At 53.7% G+C, this 26,073-nt stretch overlaps 1 protein-coding gene across 2 annotated transcripts in view; it reads right to left on the bottom strand.

Moving 5' to 3' along the window:
• CACNA1S (calcium voltage-gated channel subunit alpha1 S) overlaps nucleotides 1-26,073 on the bottom strand; it is a 69,898-nt gene that overhangs the window by 15,696 nt on the left and 28,129 nt on the right. For both annotated transcript variants that reach the window (XM_045877067.3, XM_045877068.3), the window contains exons 10-28: nucleotides 24,733-24,893; nucleotides 21,405-21,630; nucleotides 20,548-20,755; nucleotides 19,450-19,570; nucleotides 18,494-18,608; nucleotides 17,350-17,443; nucleotides 16,621-16,690; nucleotides 14,201-14,333; nucleotides 13,402-13,531; nucleotides 11,797-11,856; nucleotides 10,089-10,195; nucleotides 9,510-9,597; nucleotides 9,169-9,276; nucleotides 6,716-6,768; nucleotides 6,284-6,430; nucleotides 5,604-5,805; nucleotides 4,969-5,127; nucleotides 3,512-3,622; nucleotides 2,709-2,792 (exon numbers count right to left, since the gene is read on the bottom strand). In XM_045877067.3, coding sequence (XP_045733023.2) covers nucleotides 2,709-2,792; nucleotides 3,512-3,622; nucleotides 4,969-5,127; nucleotides 5,604-5,805; nucleotides 6,284-6,430; nucleotides 6,716-6,768; nucleotides 9,169-9,276; nucleotides 9,510-9,597; nucleotides 10,089-10,195; nucleotides 11,797-11,856; nucleotides 13,402-13,531; nucleotides 14,201-14,333; nucleotides 16,621-16,690; nucleotides 17,350-17,443; nucleotides 18,494-18,608; nucleotides 19,450-19,570; nucleotides 20,548-20,755; nucleotides 21,405-21,630; nucleotides 24,733-24,893 — 2,377 coding nt within the window. The remainder of the gene's footprint in view (nucleotides 1-2,708; nucleotides 2,793-3,511; nucleotides 3,623-4,968; nucleotides 5,128-5,603; nucleotides 5,806-6,283; nucleotides 6,431-6,715; nucleotides 6,769-9,168; nucleotides 9,277-9,509; nucleotides 9,598-10,088; nucleotides 10,196-11,796; nucleotides 11,857-13,401; nucleotides 13,532-14,200; nucleotides 14,334-16,620; nucleotides 16,691-17,349; nucleotides 17,444-18,493; nucleotides 18,609-19,449; nucleotides 19,571-20,547; nucleotides 20,756-21,404; nucleotides 21,631-24,732; nucleotides 24,894-26,073) is intronic.

The following is a 26,073-nucleotide window of genomic DNA, read 5'->3' as shown; positions in this document are numbered from 1 at the left end:
GTGCATCAGACACCAGCCCCTGTGGTTGGAGCTGCTCCCCTGATGGATGCAGAGCGACACTCAGCCCCTCTCCTGCATTTCCAACCACTCGCTACCCATTTCCACTTGTGTATCCAGCACCCAAACCCACAGCACTGGAACAGAATCATGGTGAGTGCTCCCTCCAAGTCTTTCTTTTTGGGAGGTACTGAGTCACCCTGACTCCTTCCTTCCTGTGGCTCCAGGTCACCAAATCCTCTTGCCTCTGAAATTTTCTGTTCCTCGCCTGCCATCTGAGCCCCAACTCTCATCGCTTCATGCCCATTTGTTTTGCATCCCCTCTTGCTACCATGGATGAACTGTGGCTTTCTTAAATCCAGCTTCTCCCCTGGGACACTGGGTCTTAAACACTTTCATTTATTCAAAGGCTTTGCTCCTATAGTTACATCCTCACAACCAGATATTTGCAGAGCCTGAGGATATGCTGTCATTTCTCCCATTTTCTTTTCTTTTCTTTTTTTTTAGAAGATTTTATTTATTTTTTTGACAGAGAGGGTGATAGCAAGAGAGGGAACACAAGCAAGAGGGAGTGTGAGAGGGAGAAGCAGGCCTCCCGTCGAGCAGGGAGCCTGATGTGGGGCCCGATCCCAGGACCCTGAGATCATGACCTGAGCCAAAGGCAGACGCTTATCGACTGAGCCACCCAGGCGCCCCTATTTCTCCCATTTTCAAGGAAACCCTCCTTGGCTCCACATTCTCCCCCAGCCTCTATCCTATTTCTCTCTGTAGAGAGAAACACCCTAAAGGAATTGCCCCTCTTTGCATTCTTTGCTCTCCCTCCCTGGTCCACTGCAACCAGGCATTCTTCCCCATAATTCCAATGAAACTGCTCTTGCCAAGGTCCCCCTTGATCTTCCCATTGCCAAAATCAAATCAATGCTCGGCTCTCATCTTCCTCGACTCTTCTGTTCTCCTTTATCTCAGGACACCACTCTCTTTGGGTTCGCCTGCCTCAGCAGCGGCCAATGCTTCCTCAGTCCATTCGCTGGTTCCTCCTCGTCTCTCCAATCACTAAACATGGGAGCATTCCAGGGCTCAGACTTCGGACCCTTTCTCTCTAGATACCTTCTCCCTTCTCAGCAGATGTCATCCCTCCCCCACGACTTTAAAATACCATCTTCAAATTTAGACACCCCCAACCTACCCTAACCTATAAGCTCAACTCATAAATCCCAGCCTACTTGGTGTCTCCATCCAGATGCCTCGTAAGCATCCTAAATAACCATGTCTAAAATAGAAATCTTGGTTTCTGCCCCACACCTGCTTTTCTAGCAGTTTCCATATCTCAGTAAACAGAAGCTCAATTCCTTGGACAAAAATCCTTGCAGTCACCTTCAGTTTGTTTTTTCGCTCTCACTCTAAATCAAGGCCATGTGAAAATTCTGTCAGCGCAACCTCCCAAACAGATTGCCACAATTCTTGCTACATTCACAGCTAGCTGCCAAGTCACCATCACCTCTCATGGACAATCACAACACCCTCCTGACTGCCCTCCCTGGGCCAGCCCCGTGTCCCCAACAGCTTGCTCTCAACACAGCAGCCAGGGGGATCCTTTTAGAACTAAAGTCAGACAAGGGTTAAGCCCTCCAAACGGCTCTCATCTCTCTCAGAATAAAATGCAAGATCGTAACCATGGCCTTCAAGGGACTAAGCCATCTGGCCCCTGGCCTTCTGTGTCTGAACTCATGTCCAGCATTCTCCACGCCAGCCACGAGGGTTTCCTGCAATCCCTCAAACTCACTCGTTTGCACTCACTCGTTTTTCTGTCCCAACTATCCCAACACCTACATGGCTCACTCCTTTGCTTTATTCACATCGTCACTCAAATATCTTCCTGACACCAACGCTTCACTCCCTTCCCTTCTAAGCTTTTATCCTGCTTTATTTTTCTTTGGAATACACACTGGGCCTGCCCACCATGTTAGAGATTTTTTTATTGTCTGCTTGCCCCATGTTCTTGTTCATTGCTGTATCTCTAGCATGGGTAGGAGGTACTCGACAAATATTATGTAATAAGTAAATAAATGACCTACTCCCTAACTGGGCGCTCTCATTTTAATCATTCTTACCTCTTGCCCCTTGCCTCTAGATTAATTTTTTAGAAGAATAGCTTTAATCCTTCTACTGCTCGGTTCAAACACCTCCTGTGACTTCCCATTGCCCGCTACATAAAATTCAAGGCCCCCTTGCCACCCCTTCCCTCTCTAGTCGTACCCCCTCTCCCTTCCTCCGCATGCTCATGTGCTTCTGCTAAACAGGACCTCTCAGTGCCCTGAATCTTCAATCATTCATCTCCTACTCCGTGCCCCTCCTACAGCAGCCTGCGTGTGGTGCTTGCTCTTCCCTCCACCTCCAATCACCAGCGCCCCTTCCTTCAGGACCCACTTCAGTTTGTGCCACCTCCATGAAGCCTTCCCTGACCACTCCATCCAGAGACGACCTTTCCCTTCCACAAGAGCTCTTGCCTTGGGCAGCCTGGCACATGGGTTATGTCCGCCTGGAATCTGAGTTATCTGTCCATTCTGTAGGCTTGTGGCTCCTGGCATTTCCATCTTTGTAAGTCCCCAGGGTGCCATGCTGCACACACAGTGGGTACCCCACACATTTTTGGGGACCGAACAAGTGCCTGCACCCCACCCCAGTGATGGCTCTGTTTGCCTGATACTCACATCGATTTCACTGAGGATGACGTCGATGATGCTGCCGATGACAATCAAGAAGTCAAACACATTCCAGGGGTCTCCAAAATAGCCCTAGAAGGACAGTGATGGGAGAATCAGGGGGTGAGCTTTAGGGGGGAAGGAGTTTGGGTGGCCAGCAGGTGGTGGTGGTCCCCAGCCGAGGTAATGCAGAATGGCCAAGCCGGGGCAAGGTGGGGTGCACGTGGCTCTACTTTCTACCAGGGCTCCCTCATGCCCCCACACCCTGCTACCTCCTCTCCCTTGGGCTCTGTATTTCTCTCCCTCCAGAGCATGATGCGGTTGGAGGGGAGGGAGAAAATGTTGAGAACTCAGGATTCGGGGTCCTGGTCCGGATGGGGAGCTCTTTTTCATCCTCCCCAGCTCGAAGCCCTGTCTGGGGCTCGATGGTGTGGACCTGCCAGCGGCTGGCCAGGTGGGCTGGGTGCAGTGGGAGTGGACTGGGGAACCAAAGACACAGCAAAATACTCCCCCAGCCCTGGGCCTCTTCTTCAGAAGCTGAAGGGGAGGCAGGGCACATAAGACACGCTCAACAGAGGGCGCAGGAAAGAGGCAGCCAACACCTGTTATCATCACCAGTTCTGGCAGCCTGAATATCTTGCGTGCCCTATGTTTGGAGGTGGAAATGGGCCAAGGAGTAAGCAGAGTGGGAGCAGAAGTGCTGGATGAAGGAGCCCTTCAGTAGAACAAGACTGGGGTGGGGGTGCTCCATGAGAAGACCCCCATCCCGCCAGGCTCCACCTGCTCATCTTGTCCTGTATCCCAGGGCTCACCCTGGCCTTGAACGCCATGAGCTTGAGGACCATCTCCAGGGTGAAGATGATGGTGAAGGCCACATTGAGGATGTCCGAGATGTGGTTCATCTCCTCTGACTGGTTGTAATGCTGTGGAGAGGCACAGGAGACGGGGCTGCAAGGACCCGGCTTCCCCGCTCTGCGGGCTGCATCCCAGAGCTCCATGCTCTTCCCAGGCCGCCCCCGATCCTCTTCCTCGGGCTTCCTGCCCAATTTCTTTTAAATCTCAGAATACTAGGTGCCTGCTTTAGCCATTCCCTGAACTCCACCAAGTCTGATGGATCCCCCTCTCCCCCAAAGAGATGGTGCAAGGAGGAGGCGAGAGTCCTGCTGAGCAGGCTGGTCCACACGTGGGCTACAAGGCCAGAGCTCACTTCCAGATCTGTTACGGGACGGCCAGGAGGAGAGGCCCCCAGCAGGGCTCTGGGACAGGTTCCATCTAGTCATCCGAGCACAGGACCAGGAGAGAAGATCATTGGTTCTAGAGCTGGTATTATCAGCAACTGCTGGTACACTGGTGGGCCGCTGAGCTCACCAGGCTGACTATCTGCACACTGCCCCCCACCCCCTGCCCCGTGATGGCGAGGCAGTCGAAGCAAGGACCTCAGCCCCCGTGCCCCACCACTGTGATCCTCCTTCAATCTATTTCCTTATAACAGTTGCCAGGAACCTCTTACTCTTTTTGGAAAGTTGACAAAATCCCACTTTTCCCACAAAACCTTCCCAGGTAGTTCAGAAGGATCTGGTGGCTGCCCCCACCCTACCGTGTCTTGGCAGGACTGCCTAAGTCTGTGCCCAGTTCAGACCCAAACTTGAGCCACTGCTCACGATCTTCTGTAGGACCTGGGCCTGCTGGCTCCGTGATTCCTTTTCCATGTCCTCATCACAGGGCAATGCGGAGTCCCGCGGCCGGGTGTGTCTCAGGGAGCCTAGCTGCGCAATTCTATTTATACAGGCCTCGTGGGATCCGATGCTTAATTAAGCTTTGCTAACAATGCTGCTGATTATGATACTGTCTATAAAGTACGCTCAACTCCTCAGAGACACCTGTTCTGTGAATATTAAATCCATTTTTCTCGAGACCGGAGCCAAAATGCCAACCAACTCCATCGTCCACATTTGCAATAGCAGAACATAAACCGAGAAGGCACTCTCTACTTCCTACGCTGCCTTGTCCTTCTGCTTAGCCATCTCCTGTTTACAGAACTGGGTAGCTATTTGTGTGTGTGCATTCCTTCTTAATAAACCGGTGGGTGCCTGGCAACAAGGCCTGGGCCCAGGGCGCTTCTCTGTCCCCCACGGCACCTAGCAGGTGCCAGGAAAAGTATCTTGGGGGGCGGTGGGGGGGCAAGAGAGAGGAACCCTGCCCTACCCACCTGCCCTGTCCCGGTGCCGGTCCATCAGACCCTTGTCGGCCGGGGGCCGGGGGCCCTTACCTGCATGCCCAGGCAGATGGTGTTGAGCATGATGAGGGCAAACATCAGGTATTCGAAGTAGGAGGAGGTGACGACATACCATACCTGGTACTGGTATGGGTTTTTGGGGATGTAGCACCTCAGCGGGCGGGCCTTCAGGGCGTACTGCACACATTGCCGCTGAGACACAACACCAGAGGGCGGGTCAGCACGGAGGGCCCCTCCCTCGCTCTCACACTCACATGCATGGGCTGGAGGGCCCCCTGCATTCTGGTCAGCCAGGAGCAGCTGTGGCCAGGAGCTCGTGGCCGATGGGCTCTGCTGGCCTGTTTAGGGGAAGAGTCCCAGTGGGCCCGTGGGCTCCCCCTGTGTTCCCCCCAGCCTATTTCAAACATGGCCCTAGCCCCACTCAGGGCTCTGAAGGGCCTCCTCGGGGCATGATGAGGGTTTCATGAGCGGACTCCCACACCACCAACTTGTGTTGCTTCATGTTGGGGATGGGTCAGAGATGGGGTAGAGTGTGCGGAGGCTGGGTCTGGGCATGAAATGGAAGTTCTGGGGTCATCCTTGGCCCCAGGACTCTCACAGTCCAGAGCCTAGGGCTCAGGCTGGCAGAAGGTCTGCTGGAGCTCCGCTCTCCACCTCAGCCCAGGCACCTGGTTCTTGTTCAGCTCACAGTTCTTGTACTCAGTCTCCCCCTGCTCCTGGAAGGTGACGATGACGAAGCCCACAAAGATGTTCATCATGAAGAAGGCAATGAGGATGATGTAGATGATGAAGAAGATGGCCATCTCCACCCGGTTGTTGTAGACAGGACCCATGTCCTCCTTGTATGAGTCTATGGCCTGGTAAAGTAGCCTTGGGATGGGCAGAGAAAAGTCTGGGCTGGACTGGGGTGATGAGGCAGAGTGTCAGTCCAGGAAGGTTGGGTTTTACCCCACTGGCCATGGGGAGCCAAGGGAGCTTTCTGAACCATCAAGCGAAAGGAGGGAAATTAGGACCATGCCAGAAAATGCTGGAACAGGTCCTGGAAAGGGACCGCTTTTCAGTGGGATGCCCCATCTACCCTAATCAACGAGTAGGGCTCCCCATGCAGGCAGAGAGGCCTACACCTGTTGGGGGACGAGGGACATTTTGTCAGCACCGCCAGGCCAGGATGTCTTTGGGGTGGCCAGTCAACATACTAGTCTTCCAAACCCTCCAAGCTGGTGGGTCTGTTGAGCGCTTACCACAGGCCTGGCATCACAGCGCAGCGAGGGCTGCAGAAGGGCAAGATGGCTCCCTGGCATTGCCCGCACCGTGCCCGTGTGGGACCCAGGCCCCAGCCCTCACTCACTGAGGCCATCCCTCAAAGGTGGACACCGTGAAGAGTGACATCATGGCCGAAAGCACATTGTCAAAGTGGAAATCGCTGTGTATCCACTGGCGCGGACGCAGCTCCATCTGCGTGGGGTCCCCATCCTTGTACACGTAGTAATAGCCCCTGAGGTAGGGAGGCTCAGTCACTCCACTGTGCAAGGCTGGGCCGCCTCCTCCCCTCCCACATCCTCTGGGCCTGGGCAGTGAGCACGCAGGAGAAATGAAGGCCAAGATCGGGGACCAGAGGAGACACTGCTGGGCACTCCCTCACTGCAGTTACCCAAGGAATGACACTTTAGGACACCCCTGCTGGGCCTAGGGGCTCAGGTTCCCCAGGTCCCCCTCACACAAGGTCCCCCATCCAGTGGCCGTCCCACCATGTGCCCTCAGCCAGCAGCGCTCAGCCCACCTGCACTCCTTCTCCGTCATCTTGGATAAGTCATTGCAGCTGAAGAACTTCCCCTGTGTCCCAAGAAGGAGGGAGGGAGGGAGGGACACACATGGTCACGGAAACATCATTCCACGGGCTACGGAGGTGACTAGTGGAAGGGAGAGGGGAAGGCAGGGCATGTGGAAGGAGGAGCCTTTTTCTTTCAGAGGGGGCAGGGCCCCAGAATGGTCTTTCTCCTTCCCCGTCATCCGTCATCCGTTCCCTCAGCTACCCTGTGGGCTTCCCCACCAGGCCTGAGGCTCCCAAGGCTGGGAAGCCAGTTCCTTAGCAGGAGCCTTGGCTGCGAGCCCCAGGCTGGGCCTGAGGGGAAGGGAATATGGATACAGCTTGGCCCTGATCCTCCCTCAGGCAGAACCCTGTCCCCCACTGTTTAGGACGCCCTCTTGGGGTCTCCCCACTACAGACCAAAAAGAAGGGTTGCCCCACCTCCCACCTTCCCTCTCCTGCCAATGGGGTGGCCACAGGGCTGCTGTGGGAATGAGAGCTACAGGGATGGAGCCCATTGGGCCGTGATGGTGCAAAGTGGAACAGGGGTCCCAGCACGCCCCTGCCCAAGGGCCTGAACAGACCCCAGCGCTGTGCCCCCCTATACTGATTTCAGGCAGAGCGGTTTCTTTTTTTATCTACATCACAGGCTGGGCACCCACAGTGCCCAGTTTGTTTGAAGAAAACAAGTTGATTGCTAGGTCTTCATGTGGCTAAATGAAGTTTGCAATCCATGGAATCTGGTCGGGTTCCCTCAGAGGCCCCCTGAGGGAAGTGCTTCGGTCGAGGACAGGGGACTAGTCAAAGTCACAGCTGTCCTACCCGCTGCAGGTGCCTACTCTTCCCACCCCCTTTCCAGTCGCCGGAGCAGAAGGGCCAGCACAGGGGAGGCAGGTGACATTGGGGGAGAAGCAGGGAGAGGACATACCTGCCACCGGGCAGGTTTGAGGGGACTTGAAACCAAACACTCAATTTCATATAGAAAGCAAACTCTTGTTGTGATGGGGAATGCATGCGACAAGGGTCCGCGGGGGAAAATGGGAGGTAAAATGCCACTTGGAACTGATGTCTGACCATTACCGGAATGGGCAGTAGCTGGGGGTCTTTTGATAAGAGACTAAAACACAGGGGGTGTTTGGGGTTTGCAGGACAACTGCTCTTGCTTGGAAGGGACACAGGAGCCAAAGGAAGGGGTTGCTTATTCATTCCTTAAGGGAGTGTATCCTGTGGGCTGTCTACAGGCCAGGCCCAGGCTGGGTGCCCGGGTCAGGGATGAGTCAGACACAGACTCTGCCCTCAGGAGGACCCAGGGCCCCTGGCCTGGCAGTGGAGGGGGCAGGAGGATGAGGGAAGGGGGCAGCCCTCTGCTGGAGCTAGGAGAAGGTCCCACGCAGATCACAGTAAGCACTGTTTTGAGGCTCAGCTATCTCAATCTCGACGCGGTTTCCTGGGTGATGCCCCCTCCGCCGCTCCAGAACAGTAACCCACAGGACCCATCTCCCTTCAGGTCATCTGGGAACCCCATCCTGACTGCTCTCCCCAAAGCCTGCTCCCTGCCCACAGGGAGAGACTTGTGAGGTTTGCTTCATGACCCCTGACCCCTTCTCAGCCTTAGCAGAGGCCCTGGCCCAGAGACAATGCTCCATAAATGTTGTTGAATGAGTGAATGATTGTAAGAGGATGCCATTGCCTAAGTCTGACTGAGGTGACATCATCGTGATTATCATGCTCCGGGGGGCAGGAGAAGATCGCGTCGCGAGAGACAGTGTCAAGGGTGTTGGGAAATGTACTCAGATACCAATTTCTGTGTGAAAGCCGGAGGCATCCAGAAATCAGCTGGGTGGGAGGGGACATCCTTGCAGGGCTGATTCCTAGAGAGGAACTGCAGAGCTGTGTCCTCCCAGGAAGGTGAGAACAGAATGAGGCAGCTCCCAGACTAGAATGATGGCCTCCCTCCCTCAGAGGCTCCTGGTAGATAGGAATGATGCCAGACATAGCAGCCGGGAGAATGGGGTGCAGAAGCCTAGCTGACTCAAGAAAGTGGAGTGGACGGGGCTGGAGTGAGGAGCATGTTTAGACAAGCTTGGCAGGATGGGAGGGGCGGCAGGGGTGCTCACAGGGCCCGGCAGGTAGGGGAGGGGCCTCCATCCTCAAGGAGAAGCCACGGAGAGCCAGGAAGACAGCAGGTGCAATGGCCATGGCGGCCAGCAGAGCCACGGGGGCCAGGGAGGGGTATCACCCAGGAAACCGCATCCAGACTCCAGATGGCTTAGCCTCACAACCCTGTGCACTCAAGGACATCTGTTTGCACAGTTTGGGGCTCCCTTTGCTTAGAGGCAAGGAACAGACCAGCTCTGGCCTTGGCCTGACAGCTGGCCCCAGAGCTGGGGAAGGGAGGCAGGTTTCCTCGCGCTGGCGGGGCTCACCTTGAAGAGCTGGACGCCAATGCAGGCGAACATGAACTGCAGGAGGGTGGTGACCAGGACGATGTTCCCGATGGTGCGGATGGCCACAAACACGCACTGCACCACGTGCTGCGGAGGGAGACCGGGTCGGCACCATCCCACCCTTGCTATCCCTTGCTACCTCCCAGCTAGGTGGAGGCAGAGAGACGTTCCTGGGGGACACAGGGCTGCCCAGCCTCCTCCTCCTCCCCCCCACTCCCATTTGGCAAAGGGGATGGAACACACGCTGGGCTGAGGTTTCTAGAGTCAGGCCCTTGCAGCCCCTCTTTCCTGCTCCTGGGGTCTTGCACACGCCCTCTCACCTTCAGGCCTTTGGCTCTGTTGATGGCCCGGAGGGGTCTGAGCACCCTCAGCACTCTCAGGATTTTCACCACGGAGATGGCGCTGGACCTGGGGGAGGGCAGCCGAGGGGTGGGGGCTGAGGACAGCTAGCTCTGGCCTGGCCTAGCCCCCCCCCATCTGCTGCCTCTCCACCTGAAAGCCCTCCCACCGTTCCCCACCCTCCCGTAGGCTGCCCGTGTGCTCTGCCCCAGGGTAAAGCCGCCTTGTGCTAACGGTAAGGGACTCCTCCCCCGCTGGCTACAGGCTCTGTTTCTCCCATCAGAGTGGGGCCCCCCCAAAGGTAGGGGCTGTGCTCCCCGCAGTTGCTGGAGGAATGCCTTCTCCTCGCTGCATCCCCTCCTACTTTCCAGGACACTGCTCTGCCCACTGAGCACAGTCCCTTCAGTCCACTTGGTGACACCCCTGGGGGCCCTGGACCCCCATCCCCGGCCCTGAGAATCCCTCCCCTTGCAGCTTGGGGCCCATCAGCATGCAGTGGGTGGGGCTCCACTCCAAGGAGGGGACCCCCCTCCCCAGGCCGGCCCCTGCCCCTGGCTCACTCGAGTCCCATTGAGATGAGTGACACGGCCACCACCAGCAGGTCCAGGATGTTGAAGTAGTTGCGGCAGAAGGAGCCCTTGTGCAGGAAGGCGCCATAGGTCGTCATCTGGGGGCAGAGGCAGCATCCTGGGTGGGGGGGGGGGCTTGGGAACAGGCCTGTCCCCACAAAGAAGGGTTTCTCGAGGCAAGAGCCACCTGTCTGCTCACAAGGCACTCGCTGAGGCAAATAGCTGCCAGGGGTCTCTGTCCTTCACTCCACTCCTTGCTGCGTCCTCGGGGCTGTTTCTCCCATTCTCTGCTCCCAGTTCTGGAAACAGGACTTCTCACGGGCTGTTATGCCACACTTGACTCTCTGAGCTCATCTCTCTGCTCAGAGGCCATAGGGCGCCCCAGTCTCCTGTCCCCTGGGGCCACAGAGTGGGGAAGCCCCGGCCCCTTTTTTCCCCTGCACAACATGATGAAATGCCTATTCCTCCTCCCCAGAAGGCTTCTTCAGAAGTCGCCTCTGCCCTGAGGATTGCTGAGTCGGGCTGAACAACCCGGCAAGGACCAGAAGAACTTCACAGGCCCCTGACCCCTCCTGTCCCCGTTGCCCCACTTTCTCGCTGGTCTCTCAGCTTCTTTCCTGTGCTCTGTGATAATCTCCCAGGCCCTTTGCACCAACACATTATACCCTTGAAGTCTGATGAGCTCAAAGCCTTTCCAGGCATTGAAGGTGATTTCATCTCAACTTGCCTTCCTGACTTCTGAAGCCAGGCCTCCCGTGCGTTCTGTGCTATGTCCCAGCCCAAAGGGACCACTTTCTCCTCTCTGAGCACATCCCAAACCCCTTCTCACAATGCATGTGCTGTTGTTCTGTCCTCTCGGACTGGCCCTGCTATCTCTCCCTAATGAAGTCCTGTCCAACCTCAAGGTCTAACTCTAATGCCACCACCTCCAGGAAGCCCTCTCGGACCTCAGGGAAGCCACCGTCCCTCTGCTCAACTCCTTTAGTATTCAAGGGCCCTGATGTAAGGAACTGTTCTGAATTCATATTGCATCTACTCTGGGCTATTCTTCCTGCAAAGCCCCCCTCTCCCCTCTTCAGTCATGAAGGTAAAGGCTGGGGCTACTGGGTCTCAGTCACAGATGGGCCCTCCCTCTGCCTCCCACACCCTCTACGGTGGTGAGGGTAACGGTGTGAACTCCGTGTGTCTGCCCGAGAATGGGAGAGCAGTGATGTGCTATGGGTAAGGAGGGGGAGGGCCATGATAGGGCAGAGCTGCCAGAAACCCACCCAGGGTGGAGGTCACTTCTCTGGGGACTCCTGGAGAGGTCATGTGTCACAAAGGTCTGGGAACAAATCACAGCTCCCTGGGTCTATTCTTAGGCTAACTGTGCCTTCCCTCTGGGGGAAAAATGCCCAAGGCTTCATAGGGATGGGTTGTGCTCGCTGAGAGGTGCTGAGAGGTGCACAGGCTGCAGGTTGGTTGTACTTCATGTCCCCACCTGGCCACCTGCTCACCTGCTTGCCCAGCTTACGAGCAACAACCCCATCTGCTCTCCTGGGTCTGGTGAGTCCTTCCCTGATGTTCTCCGCTTTCCTCTTGCTTTTCCCTGCAACCCGGCCTCTGAGTAAGGGCAGCGTGTGTAAGTTGGAGCCACGTCAGGTCTGTTTCCTGGCCTGTAGACACCGCTCACCCAGGCTATCCTACAGCCTTCACTCACCTTGAGGACAATCTCCACAGTGAAGACAGAGGTGAACGCGATGTCAAAATACCCAAGGATCTGGTGACAGCGTAGGGGGGACAGAAGTCAATGAGAGGAAGGGCTGAACAATGATATCATTATTATCTTCAACACCGTCACCACCACCACCACCATCATTGCCATTACCAACACCACCATTACCACAGTCATCATCATTATCACCATTACCACCACCACCACCATCATCATCACCACCACCATCATCATCGCTGTCACCACCACCACCATCACCATCACCACCACTACCATCATTGCCATTACCATCACCACCATCATCATCATCACTATCACCATCACCATCATCACCACCACCATCATCATCACCACCATCATCATCGCTGTCACCATCACCACCACCACCACCACCATCATCACCACCACCATCACCACCATCACCATCACCACCACTACCATCATTGCCATTACCATCACCACCATCATCATCACTATCACCATCACCATCATCACCACCACCATCATCATCACCACCATCATCATCATCACTATCACCATCACCACCACCATCACCATCACCACCATCACCACCACCACCACCCCCATCACCATCACCACCACCATCATCATCGCTGTCACCACCACCACCATCACCATCACCACCACCATCACCATCATCATCACCATCATCATCACCAGCACCATCATCATCGCTGTCACCACCACCACCATCACCACCATCATCATCGCTGTCACCATCATCATCGCTGTCACCATCACCATCATCATCACCACCACCATCATCATCGCTGTCACCATCACCATCATCATCACTACCACCATCATCATCGCTGTCACCATCACCACCACTACCATCATTGCCATTACCATCACCACCATCATCATCATCACTATCACCATCACCACCACCACCACCATCATCACCACCACCATCATCATCGCTGTCACCACCACCACCATCACCACCATCACCATCATCATCACCATCATCATCACCAGCACCATCATCAACGCTGTCACCACCACCACCATCACCACCATTATCATTGCTGTCACCATCATCATCGCTGTCACCATCACATCATCATCACCACCACCATCATCATCGCTGTCACCACCATCATCATCACCACCACCACCACTACCATCATCATCACCAGCACCATCATCATCACCAGCACCATCATCACCGCTGTCACCACCACCACCATCACCATCACCACCACCACCATCACCACCATCATCATCGCTGTCACCATCACCATCATCATCACCACCACCATCACTACCATCATCACCATCACCATCACCACTACCACCACGACTACCACCATTAAAACCATCACCATCATCATTAAAACTCGGCATCAAGAGCCTGTCTGTGCTGCATGCTGTGACAACACTGTTCAGAAGGAGTGGTTTGGGCAGTCTTGGCCCTCCAGGGACTTAAACTCTAAGAGACTCTGATGGCCTACGGCCGCGTAGAGCATACATTGAACTCTGAGCATCAGAGTGAAGTGTGCGGGTGGCTGAGGCCTGGGGTGGGGAGGGGTGCTGTGCTGGCAGAAAGCAGGGGTCCACCATCACCTGATTCCTCACAGACTCGGCCCGGATGGGGTCCTCAGCGGCCAGTGCAGCACTGCTGAGCAGGATGAAGAGCAGGATGAAGTTGGTGAACCAGGTAGCATTGACAATACGATGACACAAGACACGGATCCTGTTGGGGGGACGGCAAGGGGATCAGGAGAGCTGTGAGCTCTCGGGCACTCAGGCCTCTCCAGCCTCTGTCTGGCAGAGAGACACTGGAACCCCCCCTCCCGGGTCAGTGGAGAAGGATGGCCTACATCTGAACAGTCCTCTGGCTGGACACGCGGGACCCCCGCCCCTCATTCGGTTCCTGCAGCCTCAGTCCCCTCTCCTAACCAAACCCTTCCCCCCACCCACCCCAGTACTCCTCCGCCACCCTGTGGTTTTCAGCCAAACAAATGGGGCAGGCTGATCTCCATCCATGAAGCAGACAGATGAAACTCTGTGATGACTATAGTCTATGCATATTTTAAAGGTGTAAAACTGTGAAGCCAGTAAGAACTACAGCTTCACCTGGTTCTCATTCCCTTGTCCTGTCTAAATTTGCCCTCAGAAAGGAACCAAAATATACAAAATATACACCGCTTAGGTGTAAGTAACTGCTAAGGTTTCAAGCACTACTTCTCCCAGAGAAACTAGCATTTTAAACAGGGCGCAAGATCTTAGTTAAGGGAGTCAGTTTCTCACGGTGTAATTGTAAGCCCAGAGAATCAGGAGAAAGGGGTCTTTTCAGAGCAGAAACCAGCCCTTTTTGAGAGCCCCATCAGTCACCCAACACAGCAGCCATGGGGCCACCCACTTGTTGGTGGGGCTGAAGATGAAGAAGGAGCTGGCTTCTGGAATGGGTACTGCCTTCTCTTTCAGCTGCAGCTCAGCTAGGGGGCGTGGTCGAGGGCTCACGGGAATCTCAGGCTCATCTTCTTCATCATCGCCTGTGGGGAGGGGAGAAAGAGAAATCGGGGGCATCTTTACATACTTTACTGCTCCCCAGGCTTCTGTGCTCTGAATGCAGCCATGAACCCCCAGCAACCAGAAAGTGAGGGTGGTAGCAGGTCAATGCTGGCCACGAGGATGTCAGCAGAGTCCAGCCCAGGCATCTCCCTTTCCCCTCAGGGAGTAGGTGTGAACTGTCAGGGAAAAGTGTCGGTCCCAGAACCCTCCTGAAGTGGGGCCAGGAGCAAAGTCAAGGAGCCTTGCTGTTTCATCTTCTGCCTCAGGGCTGGACTCACACCATCCCAAATGCTCGCAGCTGGGAAGTAGAGAGGGGACCCTGCTTCAGTTGAGACCTGAGGTGTGGTCCAGGCTCTGCCCCTAACTTGCTGAGCCATCTAGGCAAGTCACTGTCCTTCTTGGGCTTCAACTTCTCAATTTGTGAAATTGATTAGGGGCAGGAGGCTTGTTGAAATAAATAGACTCTGAGTTCCTCTCCTGGGCTAGGATTCTAAAAATAATCATTTCAGAGAGGAACTGCCAGCATGAAAAAAAAAAAAAATCAATATTCCTTGAGCTTCAGCCAGTCGCCAGTACGGAGGCAGATACCAGGGTGGGAGGGGTAGAGGAGGAAGAGATGGACCCTCTAGGTTTATTGGTAGGTCTTATGGCCTTATGAGACAGCTGACTACCTGAGCTCCTCAGGGAGAAGGGGGAGGCGAGGATTCAGTGATCAAACTGGAGGGCACTGTCAAAAGTCGGGGTGCCCCTCATTGTGCAGGTCTTGCCCAGTCTCTTGTTGCCCTCACCCCATAGTCACCTCATCCCTACCTCTACTGGCCCCCTGACAGAGCCCCTTGGGGAAGCCCAGAAAGAGCCACTATATTCTGCTCTCTCCACTCGATTCTGCTCTCCGCACAGGCTCTCAGCTTCACCACCCTTTCTCCTTCCAGTGTCCTAATGTGACACTTCCCATCTTGCCCTGGGTGCCAAGGACCCTGAAACACATCTTCTGCTTAATGGAAGAAACTGTTCATTCTTAGAGTTAGTATATTTGCTTTCTTTTTTCCCTTGTCTATGCCCATTTTGTTAATTTCATTGTACATATATTTTGTCCTAAGCTTAAGCCATTTCAAGTGGTCTTTGGAAAGAAGCAGGATAAACATATTCAACCTCCTTGGTGAGAACTCTCTTCCAACTGCCCACCCCACATCCCCTTGACCCTCTACCCTCCCCCTTCTTTCTAACCCTTTTCCCTTTCCTTAACCTCCCATTTCCTGGGTCAGCCATTTTCCCCGGCACACCAGCCACGCTCATCTGCTAGGTCATGGTCCTTAGATGAAACAGCTTGAGATGAATTATTTTAAAACCCAAATATTCATTGCTAGCAGACATTTGAAGAAATATTATTAGTCCTGTCTCTATCAACTCCATGCTCCCCACACATTCACTTTGCAAAATCCTTGCATGTGTCCATTCATTCTATTTATTGAGTGCCTACGTGGGTGCCATTTGGAGTACAAAAAGTCCCCCTGGAGCTTAAGAGTCACTGGGGCAAACAGATGCTAATCAGCCAATTCCACAAATAGCCGTGAAATTGCACCAGTGACCCTGTGCTTCGAGGACCCGTGAGTGAGCTAAGAGAGAACCTCAGAGCTCTGGGGCTTTCAGGCCTCTTCCACGTGGCTCTTTCACATGAGCCCAGCCTGGTTCTGCTCTTCCCAAGGTGTTCTCTCCTTGGCACAGATGAATGGTTTTCTGCGGCAGCCACGGTTATTTGCATTTGGGAGACGTTCATAGTTCATCTGTGGCTGTGTATTACCCTCCTGCCCACCCTACCCTTGTCTCCTTCATTTTGATTTTCCCATAGTGCAAGTCAAGATTCTATTTATTCATGTGTCAGTCTAGCCCCCAGCACTGCCGGACACTTTGGGGGCGAGGAACCTGTCCATCTCCTACCCCATATAGACAGACATGTCCTCGTCTGTAGTCTGCTCTGTGTGGCCAGAATGGAAAACTTGAAAATGGAGTCCTCAGCGCTGAAGTACATAATGCACACTCAACAAATACTAGCTGAATTAAATGAAAATAGAATGTGTGGGGTTTTCGATCATGTGTATTGTAGGGAGAGGCAGGCTGGCAGATGGCTTACATGTGTGACTAGGTCAGAAGGGATGTCTCTGTGTCGTGATCCCCTCATGGAAGTGTCCAGGTAGGGGACACGCAAGAGATTGCCCCTGGAGAGAAATCAGCCCCAGGATACACCCCTGACAGTCCCAGGATCCTCACCTGGGAAGTCAGCTGAAGGGTAGGGATCCTTCTCTTCATTGACATTAGATTCAAATTCATCGATTTTCAGCTGTCGGAAGGAATACAATGAAGATGACGAAAGCAAACCTGCAGTTTCCGCTTACTGAGCATTTACTGGAGGGTCAGTGTGGGCGGTAGCTCAATCCTCCCTACAGCCTGGGGAGTAGGGAATATTAGGATCATTCCCTCTTTACAAATGAGAAGCCAGGCCCAGAATGGTCAGATGAGTTGCCAAGACCTCAGCCTGTCTGAGCCTGTGCATGGCACTCCGAGTTTAGTTCTCTGGGGCCCATCTCCCCAACCCTCTGACCTCTGCTTCCTCAGCTTCCAGAAGGGTTGAGCAGAGCGAGGCTGGAGCAAGCAGGAAGTGGTGGGCATCCTGTCTGGGTCTCACAATGGAACAGGAGGTGTCAAGTGGGGCAGGAGACACCCTGACTGGGGTAGGAAGCTGGGACTCTGAGGAATTCTGGTTCCCAGACTGGGGCATCTGTGCCTCTCAGTACAAAGGATTCCTTGTGGGAGTGTAGCCATTGACTTTCTCTCCAGTAGAGTGGAGACAGATGCCCTCACCTGGCTGATAACCAAGCAGATAGTCCCTCTCCACCTCCCTACCCACCCACCAGTACCCTAAGTCATGGGGGTGACCCAGAGGACTTGCAGAGTTCCTCCCCATCCTGCCTCTGAAAATACCCCACATGATACGCTCACCTTGGCGGTGGTAGGGATGCCCTCACCCTTGGGTTTCTGTTCCAGCTTCTTGGCCATCACTGATTTCTCCTCCTCTGACTTGTCTGGGAGACCCCTGAGTTAAAAAACCGAGGAAGCCCACAGTGGAAGCCCAACCAGACAGTTCTCGGGGATTTGCTTAGTCTGATGGCACCCTCAGGGGGATCCTGCACCAAGGGCTCAGGGGGCTCTGTGGAGGATGGAACAGTGTAGGCTGCCAAAAGGGAAAGGTTGCAGGCCTGGGCAAGTCTGTGATGAGAGGGCATGATGCCCAGCTTGGGCCTGTGGCTAAATATGGCTCACTGGTCAGCCACACTCAGTGTTCATTGATGGGTAAATGGGTGGAAAGTGGCTTTGCACCTTTTTCATAAAGAATTCAGTGTGGGAGCATGGTTTGGTCCAAGGTGGGGCTCAACCATTGCTGGTCTTTCTCTCTTTCTCTTCCCAGCCTGCCTCCCAGGAATGGGCATACCATTCCTGCAGGCATGGACACTGGAGGAAGCAGGCCTTTGTCTAGAGCCACTCAGTATGGTTCTCCAGCCCGCAGCATCCACGCCACCTGGGAGCTTGTTAGAAATGTAGACCATCAACCCCACCCCAGACTTCCTGAATCAGAGTCAGTATTTTAACAAGATCCCCAGGTGATTCATTTGCAATTAGAGTTTGAGAAACACTGTCTGGGAGACCTGTCTCCTCCTAGAGGAGAGTCTCAGACTCCGGAGAGTTACACAACCAACTCGCAGAGGGAGAGAATTGTAACAGACCAGAGAAGCCAACCACCACTTCACATTTGACATGCCCCCGGCTCAGCAGAAGGAAAGCAAGAAGCACGGTGACTCAGTGGCAGGGCCGGCTGAATTCCTAGAACTCCCTACTAGGGTTCCCTGGTCCAACCCGCCTGGCTCTGCCGTCACATTTCCTGAGGCCACCTCCAGTTCTGCGCCCAGGGACACCTCATAGGACATCAGCCATCCCTAGATGTGCTGGTTGCAGAAGGCTGCCCCCTGGGGCAGGGGTCATGGTGGCAGAACCCCTGCTCATCAGGCTCCAAGGAGCCGCCTGTGCAGAGCTGGGAGACCACCACCAAGCACGCCACGTCCCTCCCTGCTGGGGATGTAGCACTCACTTGGACATCTTCCTGCGCTTTCTCTCCTCAGCCTTGGCCTTCTGGGCAGAAGTCAGGCTCTCGGCCTCAGCCAGGTTGTCCACAGCAATGGCCAGGAAGACATTGAGCAGGATATCTGAGGGCATCCCGCTAAGGAGTCTTGGGTTGTGGATGAAAGGGAACCTCTGGGGCCAGGATCCCACCCTGCCCAGGGGTTGGCAGGACTTAACCCCACTCCCTTGGTGGGCTTGTCAGAGAACCTCTTGCCAGAACTACCACATGGGATGGCATGGGCACGAGGACATGGGCGAGCATCCTCAGGGAAGCCTGGCTGCACAGGGGTGCCCATGATGAGCCTTGAGGGCCCCCCATTTCCCATCCAGGACTGATCCCCCCTCCCACACGGGGCTGTGTGGGGAGCCAGTGAGGCATTGTCCGTGAGCGTCATGCTCGGCACACATGAGCTCAAGGAACACTGGTTCCCTCCCCACCCCCTCTACTCATAATACCAAATTCCATGTGCAGACATCAGAACCCCCGGGGAACTGCTGGCTCTTCCTGCCCCATCCACCTCACCTCCCATCTGCTTGCCTCATTCTCGGGCTCCTCTTTGCTCATTCCTCCCTCCCTCCCTCCCAAACCTTTGGACCAGGCTGCCCACCATCTTCATGGCCCCACAGCCAAAACTTGTCCTTCCTCCTGCCTGCTCCAGGCTCACCAGCCTCTCTGGGATGAAATCCTTCCGCCTATAACCAGTCACCTCTGTAGTCCTTGAACTTTCCCAGTGGAAGGAATTATCCTGCACTTGCTATATGCTATGTCCTAGCCCCTGCCCCGCACCATGAGTCTGGGGGCGCCCCTCCAGCCAGAGGGCCTGCTGCCTGGCATATGCGTGCCCTTGACCCCCTGTTTTCAGACCGTCTCTCCCACCCCCTCCCTCAGCTCTTTTCTGTGCCCTCTTCCTCCCAAGGGGATACAATTGCCACAGACGAAAAGGATGATGAAATAAACACACACTAGCACCCCCGGGTAGGACGGTCCGCCGTAGGCCATGATCCCGTTATACATCATGGAGTTCCAGTCTTCACCTGTCAGGACCTAGAGGGAGAAGGAACACAGTGGGGGGTGGCACAGAGGGACTCGAGGGTCTTCTCTCGGGACCACATGGCCCAAAATGCCCCTAGACCTTTCCTCTCTTCATCCACGGCCAGGATGAAAGGTCCCGGCTCTCCTCCTGGAACCTCTTCCAATGGTCAGAAATATTACTGCTGCCTCTCCAGGGCCAAGGAGTTTGACTGTGGGGTCACCACCTCCCTGTCTCTGTTCCTAATGCCCAGGCTTAACTGTACTGAGCCCACCCAGGCCTCCCGGCCTCCCAGCCTCCAGAACTAGTGTGAAATGTCAAGTGCCTTGTCAGACGTGATGGCCGACCAGCCATGGGGTGAATGGAAGAGAGGGTGAGGTCATCTATAAGACCAGCTGATGGCCACACACTGCCCTTCTCACTGGTGCCAACAAGGTGATGTTCCTCGTGAGTGCCGGCTCTAACATAGGGGAGCATTTCTCTGCCCTACACTGAGGAAGCTCCTCCCGGAGGCCCGTGGCTCTGGAGGCCTCAGGTAAGTCACAGCCACGCTCCTTTGGTAGCTTCTAGAGAACATTAGCTGAGCCATGTCTTCACAGTGAGAAACGGTTGGTATTTCTCTGGGGCTTTTTCAGTCTTGTTGGGGGAGAGCTCACTGTCTGACTCTACGCTCAGAGAGAGGAGTAGTGCATGGGAGAGAAACAGGCCCCTGGACGCCATTCAGTCAGCATCAGTGACCCTGCTATGGGCCAGAACTCTGCTAGGTACCAGGGACAGAGACAAATAGGTCAAATTGGGCGCAGCTCCTAGGTTGGAGGGTGGAGGAGACAAATAGCAACTATTGCAATGGAGAGGAGCACAGGGGAAGACGGAGCCTGGATAGGGACCTTGAACTCAAACCAGCAGATCCGAGAAGGCTTCCTGGAGGAGGTGATGCCCACCCTACTCCTGAAGGACAGAAGTGCGATTCAGCACCTGCAGCACCGCCTACCTGGAAGACACTGATGAGGGCCTGCGGGAAGTTGTCAAAGTTGCTGCGCCGTACCTCCATGTCCTCAAAGTCATACCTGCCCCCGAAGAGCTGCATGCCCAGCAGGGCGAAGATGATGATGAAGAGGAAGAGTAGCAGCAGTAAGGAGGCGATAGAGCGGATGGAGTTGAGCAGGGACGCCACCAGGTTGCTCAGAGATGTCCAGTACCTGAAGGCAGAGGGTCACAGGTAGAGAGGAGCAGCGCCCCCCTCCAGCGCCCCCTCCGTGGACTGCCTGAGGTCTGGCCAGGCTAGGGCAAAGGCTCAGGCCTGAGGGGACACAGAGGGAGAAGGGGCGTCACACCACCAGACTGCAGACCCCATGAGAGTAAGGACCACGTCTCTCCCATGCACCCCTGCACCCCCTGTGCCTAGCACAGTCCCCAGCTCAGGAGGGTGCCCAATAAACCCTGGGAAACCGATGAGCACGTCTCTGCTCCCTCACCACGCTCCCTCCCTCCTTATTCATTCCGCCTCCTCATTTCCATCGCCTTTCCCCACTTCTCCTTTCCTCTCATCTTCCTCTCCTTCCTCCCTCTCCCACGCTCTTCTTATCCTCTTTCCTCTCTCCTCTCCACGCCCCCCAGCATCCCGGCCCTGCCACAAGATGGTAAGAGGTAAGGAGGAAAAAATAAAGGAATGAGGTCAACAGGGGAAAGTCATTTCTTTCAAGGAGGGAGGGAAGTCCTGGGCAAGAGGCCACATGTGAACTTGCCCAGACCCCAGACCACAGGGAATGAGCCCGTGCGGACCAGACCAGGCACGCTGTCCTCTTGGGTCCCCCCGGGAGCCGCGCCTGCCCGCCGCCCGGAGCTCACTTGGTGATCTTGAAGATCCTAAGGAGGCGGATGCAGCGCAGCACGGAGATGCCCAGGGGGCTCATGGCGCCCCATTCCACGAGCAGGATCTCCAGGATGCCGCTGCACACCACGAAGCAGTCGAAGCGGTTGAAGATGGACATGAAGTACTGGTGCAGTCCCAGCCCGTATATCTTCATCAGCATCTCGATGGTGAAGAGGGCCAGCAGCACCCGGTTGGCCACGTCTGCAGGGTGGGCGACCCAGCCTCAGCGCTGCTCTCTCCCTCCCTCCCCGCCCTGCCTCCAGGCCTCTGCCTTGGCCGAGCCCTCCGCCCCAAGCACCCTCACCATGTTTCCAAAACATCATCCCTTTTCCACTCCCAAAATCCGTAAAACCTGGCGAATGTTTGCCCACTGAAGGAACGCTGATGTAAATTTCTCAAACGCTAAACCATACCACATTTAACTCAAGTGAGTCTTATTACTTTTAATTTCACTTAAGTTAATTAAGCTCTGCCACTCTCTCATTACTGTACACGTCCTTCTCTCCTGCTGGAGGAGGGGGTCCTCCACCTATCCAAAGCCAACCTGTCCACCTATGCTTTGCCCACCCCCCAACCCCCACCTCACAAAATCCACTGTCAATGATCCCTTTTCTTTCTTGTGTGTTTAACTTCTTTCAACTGGATTCTCCCATCACCATTTTTAAATGCCCAAGTCCCCATTTTCCCCGTAGCTGCTGCCCTAGCTCTCTCCTCCCTATCACAGCCAAACTTCCAGAGAGTTATCTACTTGGATCCCTTCACTTCTGCCCACCCTGCCCTGCCCTATTTGCTCTCTAATTCATACCTAACTGGGTCCACCTGATCACACCACCAACAAACTCTCTCAGGCTTACCAATGACTTCCAGGTCACTAAATCCAATGGGCATTTTAACCCTCATTTTTTCCTGACCTCCCAGAAGCCCTGGGCACAGTTGACCAGCTTTGCTTTTTCAAATATTCTCTTTCCTTAGCTTCTGTGACCCCATATCCCTCTGGATTTCTTCTGCTTCTCCTGCTTTTCCCAAGCTTCCTCTGCAGATGCAATTCTTTACCTAATCTTTGGATGCTGACCTTGAGCTGTACATTTAGCATATGCTATCCTCTGCTGGTCTGGTGCTATCTTCTAAGACTGTCGCTTCAATGGCCATCCCTGCCAATGACTCCTGAATTTTAATTCTTCAACTCAGACCTCTCCATTGAGTTCCAGACCTGTTTTTCCATCTGCCTTCTTGACATTTCCATTGGGATATCTCAAAGGTACCTCAAACTCAACATGCCCAAGACTAAGTTGCTGAGTACTGCCCATCCTCCCCCACCCCCAAACACACCCAGCCATTGATTGCCTTCCCCATCTCAGTAAGTGGCGCTACCACCCATTTATCTGCATAGGTCAGGAACCTCAAATCTCTGACTCCTTTTGGTGGACAGTATTCACATCTTGTCCACATTTGGGCATTGACAATGCATTGGCAATGCTTGGCAAAGTCAAGGGGATCTCGAGAAGATTGGTGGCAATGAATGCATGCATGCATGCATCTCATCTAGTGCATTTTTCCCTAGCGCCTTCCCATAGGAAAAGACAGTCTTCTTTTCTCGTTATATCCCTTCTTTTATCTTTTTCATCACTTTAAGCATAGTGTCTTTTGTACTGTTCTACTACTTTAGGCTCCTGGGGTTGCTAACTCCTGTTGGTTGTGCTTGATAATTCTTCCTCAGGGTGGCCCTCTTCCTAATTTGGTTTGCGATTGTTTTGTTGTGAGCTCTTCTTTGGGAAACATTTTCCCTGCAGGAATTCTGTATGCCTTGGGTTGAGAAGCATCCCTAAGGGGTGGCTTGTGTTTGCTTCTGCTGGGCACCACAGGGGTTTCACTTGCCTGTGACTAGTTTTTTATGTTACTATCTTAGCTTAGGGTCCCTATACCATATGGAACAGTGCAAATTGGACCCCATACTTATACAGGGCATAGATTGGGTTTCAATTTTTCACCTGAGACATTTTTCCTTATTCCCAGAGCCTCCAGCACGGATAAACTTCCACCTTCTTTCCCTGGCCCAATGTGGTGAAATTTTTGCTTCCCTCACATAAGGGCAGCCCTAGGCTCTGGCTCTATGCAGGGGGTCAGTTCTGTTCCTCACCTCACCCAGGCTGTGGGACCAGTCTCCTGTCCCTGCATGCGCATTAAGAACCCAACCACCACCCTTTAGAGTTTAGCTCTAGGTCTAGAATGTTCCTGGAAATCAACTCATGAGCTCCTGCTCTGGCTTTCAGTGGTTTCTTTATTTCTGCCATCCAGAGACTTCCTTGCCTTTCTTTGAAATATTGTTATTATGACTTAGGCAGCATTGCTATGTGTCTACAGTGGGGAGCGCACTTAGTTGGTCCACCATGTTGGGACTGGTCTCCCGGTTCTCTTAGTCTCTGCCTTTTCGCAGTCCAGAGCTCCACATGCAGAGGCACATCTATCATGGGGATGAGGCTGACTTGACTTCCACCAAAGCTGATCTTTCAGAAACTCCAGTCTGATCGTGTTCTATTCCTGCTGACAACTTTTCATTAGCTTCCCATCACCTGAGGCTTAAAGTCCCCACATTTTACTCAAGTATTTAAGGGCCTCTATGAGCAAACACCCCTCCTGCTGCTCTCAGTCACATATGAAGTTCTTACAGCTCCCTGAATTCTCCATACTGTTCTATATCTGCACATCTTTGCACATGCTGTTCCTTCTGTGGGAATCCTCCCCTCCCTTTGACTGCTGGGGGGCTCATCTACTTATTCTTTAAGATCCATGGAGCTCCAACATTCCTCCCCTGTAATCCTTCTCTTACTACCTCATATTTGCCTCTATTGTTGCCGTCCCTATATGGATTTGACATTATTCGTGAGCATCTATCTTCTCCTCTGGCTAAGAACGCTCCTGGAAGGCAAAAGCAGTATATTAATTCTCTCCGCATCTGAGTTCTTTTTCTATGCCTTACATATAGTATGCATGCAATAAATAGTTGGTGAAAGATTGCTGTTTTGGGAGTAGAATTTGAACGTGGATGCTTGGAGATCTAGATTGCTCGTAATCCTTATGTTCGGTATCCGAAATTGTGATCCTCTACCCAGACGCCTGGGCTTCCCAAAGCGTTGCTCTATCCCCTGGTAATGCCACGAGGAAAGAAGTACTACCAGCCTGTAATTTCTAGAAAACAATGTCAATATCTGCCTGACGTCTTCTGCCAAACCTGAGCTGCTACTGGCTGGCTTTGGCCATTGGCCTCATCTGTCCTCTTCCCGGCTTCACTCTGTTGTGTCTCACCTTGCAAGTGGGTCAGCCACAGAGGCTGGTTGTGGTGCTCGGAGGCGATTGACAGGGTGTTGAGGGCAATGACCAGGATCACCAGCCAATAGAAGACCTTGGACTTGATCACGTCATGGCACTTCCAGCGAAAGATGCGGTTCCACTGCCTCCAGTGGCGACTGGGAGAGGAGACACGGGAGGCTGGAGGCAAAGAGCGGACTCACTCCGCGCACCCGCCTTTCTGGGAGCGCCTCCAGACGGACTCCAGCCAGACTTGGTCCGGTGGTCCCACAGGGGAGACGCTGTGGGCAGGAGCCGCAGGGCCAGACCGATTTAAAGTCTTGCCTCTTACTGGTGAAGTTCTTCCTCTTGCAAAGGAGAACGATAGCGATGCCAGCCTCGGGGGGGAGTTAGAGATAAGGCAAGCGCCCTGCTTAGCACCGTGCCTGCCAAACAGCAGGGGCCCCCCACACTTCCATTTTAATTAAAGCCCACGGCGGGGGTGGGGTGGGGGGCGTGTTGCTCATGATAAAAGCAATTCTGTAATGGATTAATCATATCTGGTGTTGGTGAGGGTGTGTGGAAAGGGCACTGTCATAGTCATTGTAGCCTTTTTGGAGAACAGTTTGGCAGCGTTGACCAAGGTTTAAAATTATACACGCTTTGACCCAGCAATTCCATTTCTAGGAATCTGCCTGGTGGAAATGTTCATACTTATGCACGACTGTTCCTGTGGTGTTGTTGGTGTTGCCAAAACCTGCAACGATTAATATTTTATGGCACATTCATAGTGTGGAATACTTCACATCCGAGGATACACCAAACAAAGGTGTGAGCCATCCAGCCATGGAAAAGTCATGGGGGAGACTTAAAGGTCAGTCACTGAGTGAAAGAAGCCAGTCTGAAAAGGCTACATACTGTATGATTCCAAATATATGACATTCTGGAAAAGGCGAAACTATGGAAACGAGAACAAGATCAGTTGTTAGTTGCTGGGTGGGGGGAGGAGGGATGAGCAGGCGGAGCACAGAGGGTTTTTAGGGCAGTGAAAATACTCTGAATGATGTTAGAATGATGAATTCATGTCATTATACATTTGTCATATGTATATAGAGAGCGTACGACACCAGGAGGGAGCCCCAAGGTAAACCACGGCTTTCTGGTGGGGGGTGTTGGTTAATGGGCTGTGCATGTGTGGTGGCTGGGGGACATGAGAAATCTCTGTACCTTCTGTTCAATTTTGCCGTGAACCTAAAACTGCTCTAAAAAAAAGGCTTAAAAAAAAAAGACGTGTGTGTATGTATAAAGTTGCCCCAAATAGATAATTTTAAGTTAAAAATAAGTTACTAGCTACTATGT

The sequence above is a fragment of the Mirounga angustirostris genome, unplaced genomic scaffold (genome assembly GCF_029215605.1).
Source record: "Mirounga angustirostris isolate CCGP_5_RB_7025 unplaced genomic scaffold, mMirAng1.0.hap1 SCAF_6, whole genome shotgun sequence".
NCBI lineage: Eukaryota > Metazoa > Chordata > Mammalia > Carnivora > Phocidae > Mirounga > Mirounga angustirostris.
This window is presented reverse-complemented; position numbering and strand designations above follow the sequence as displayed.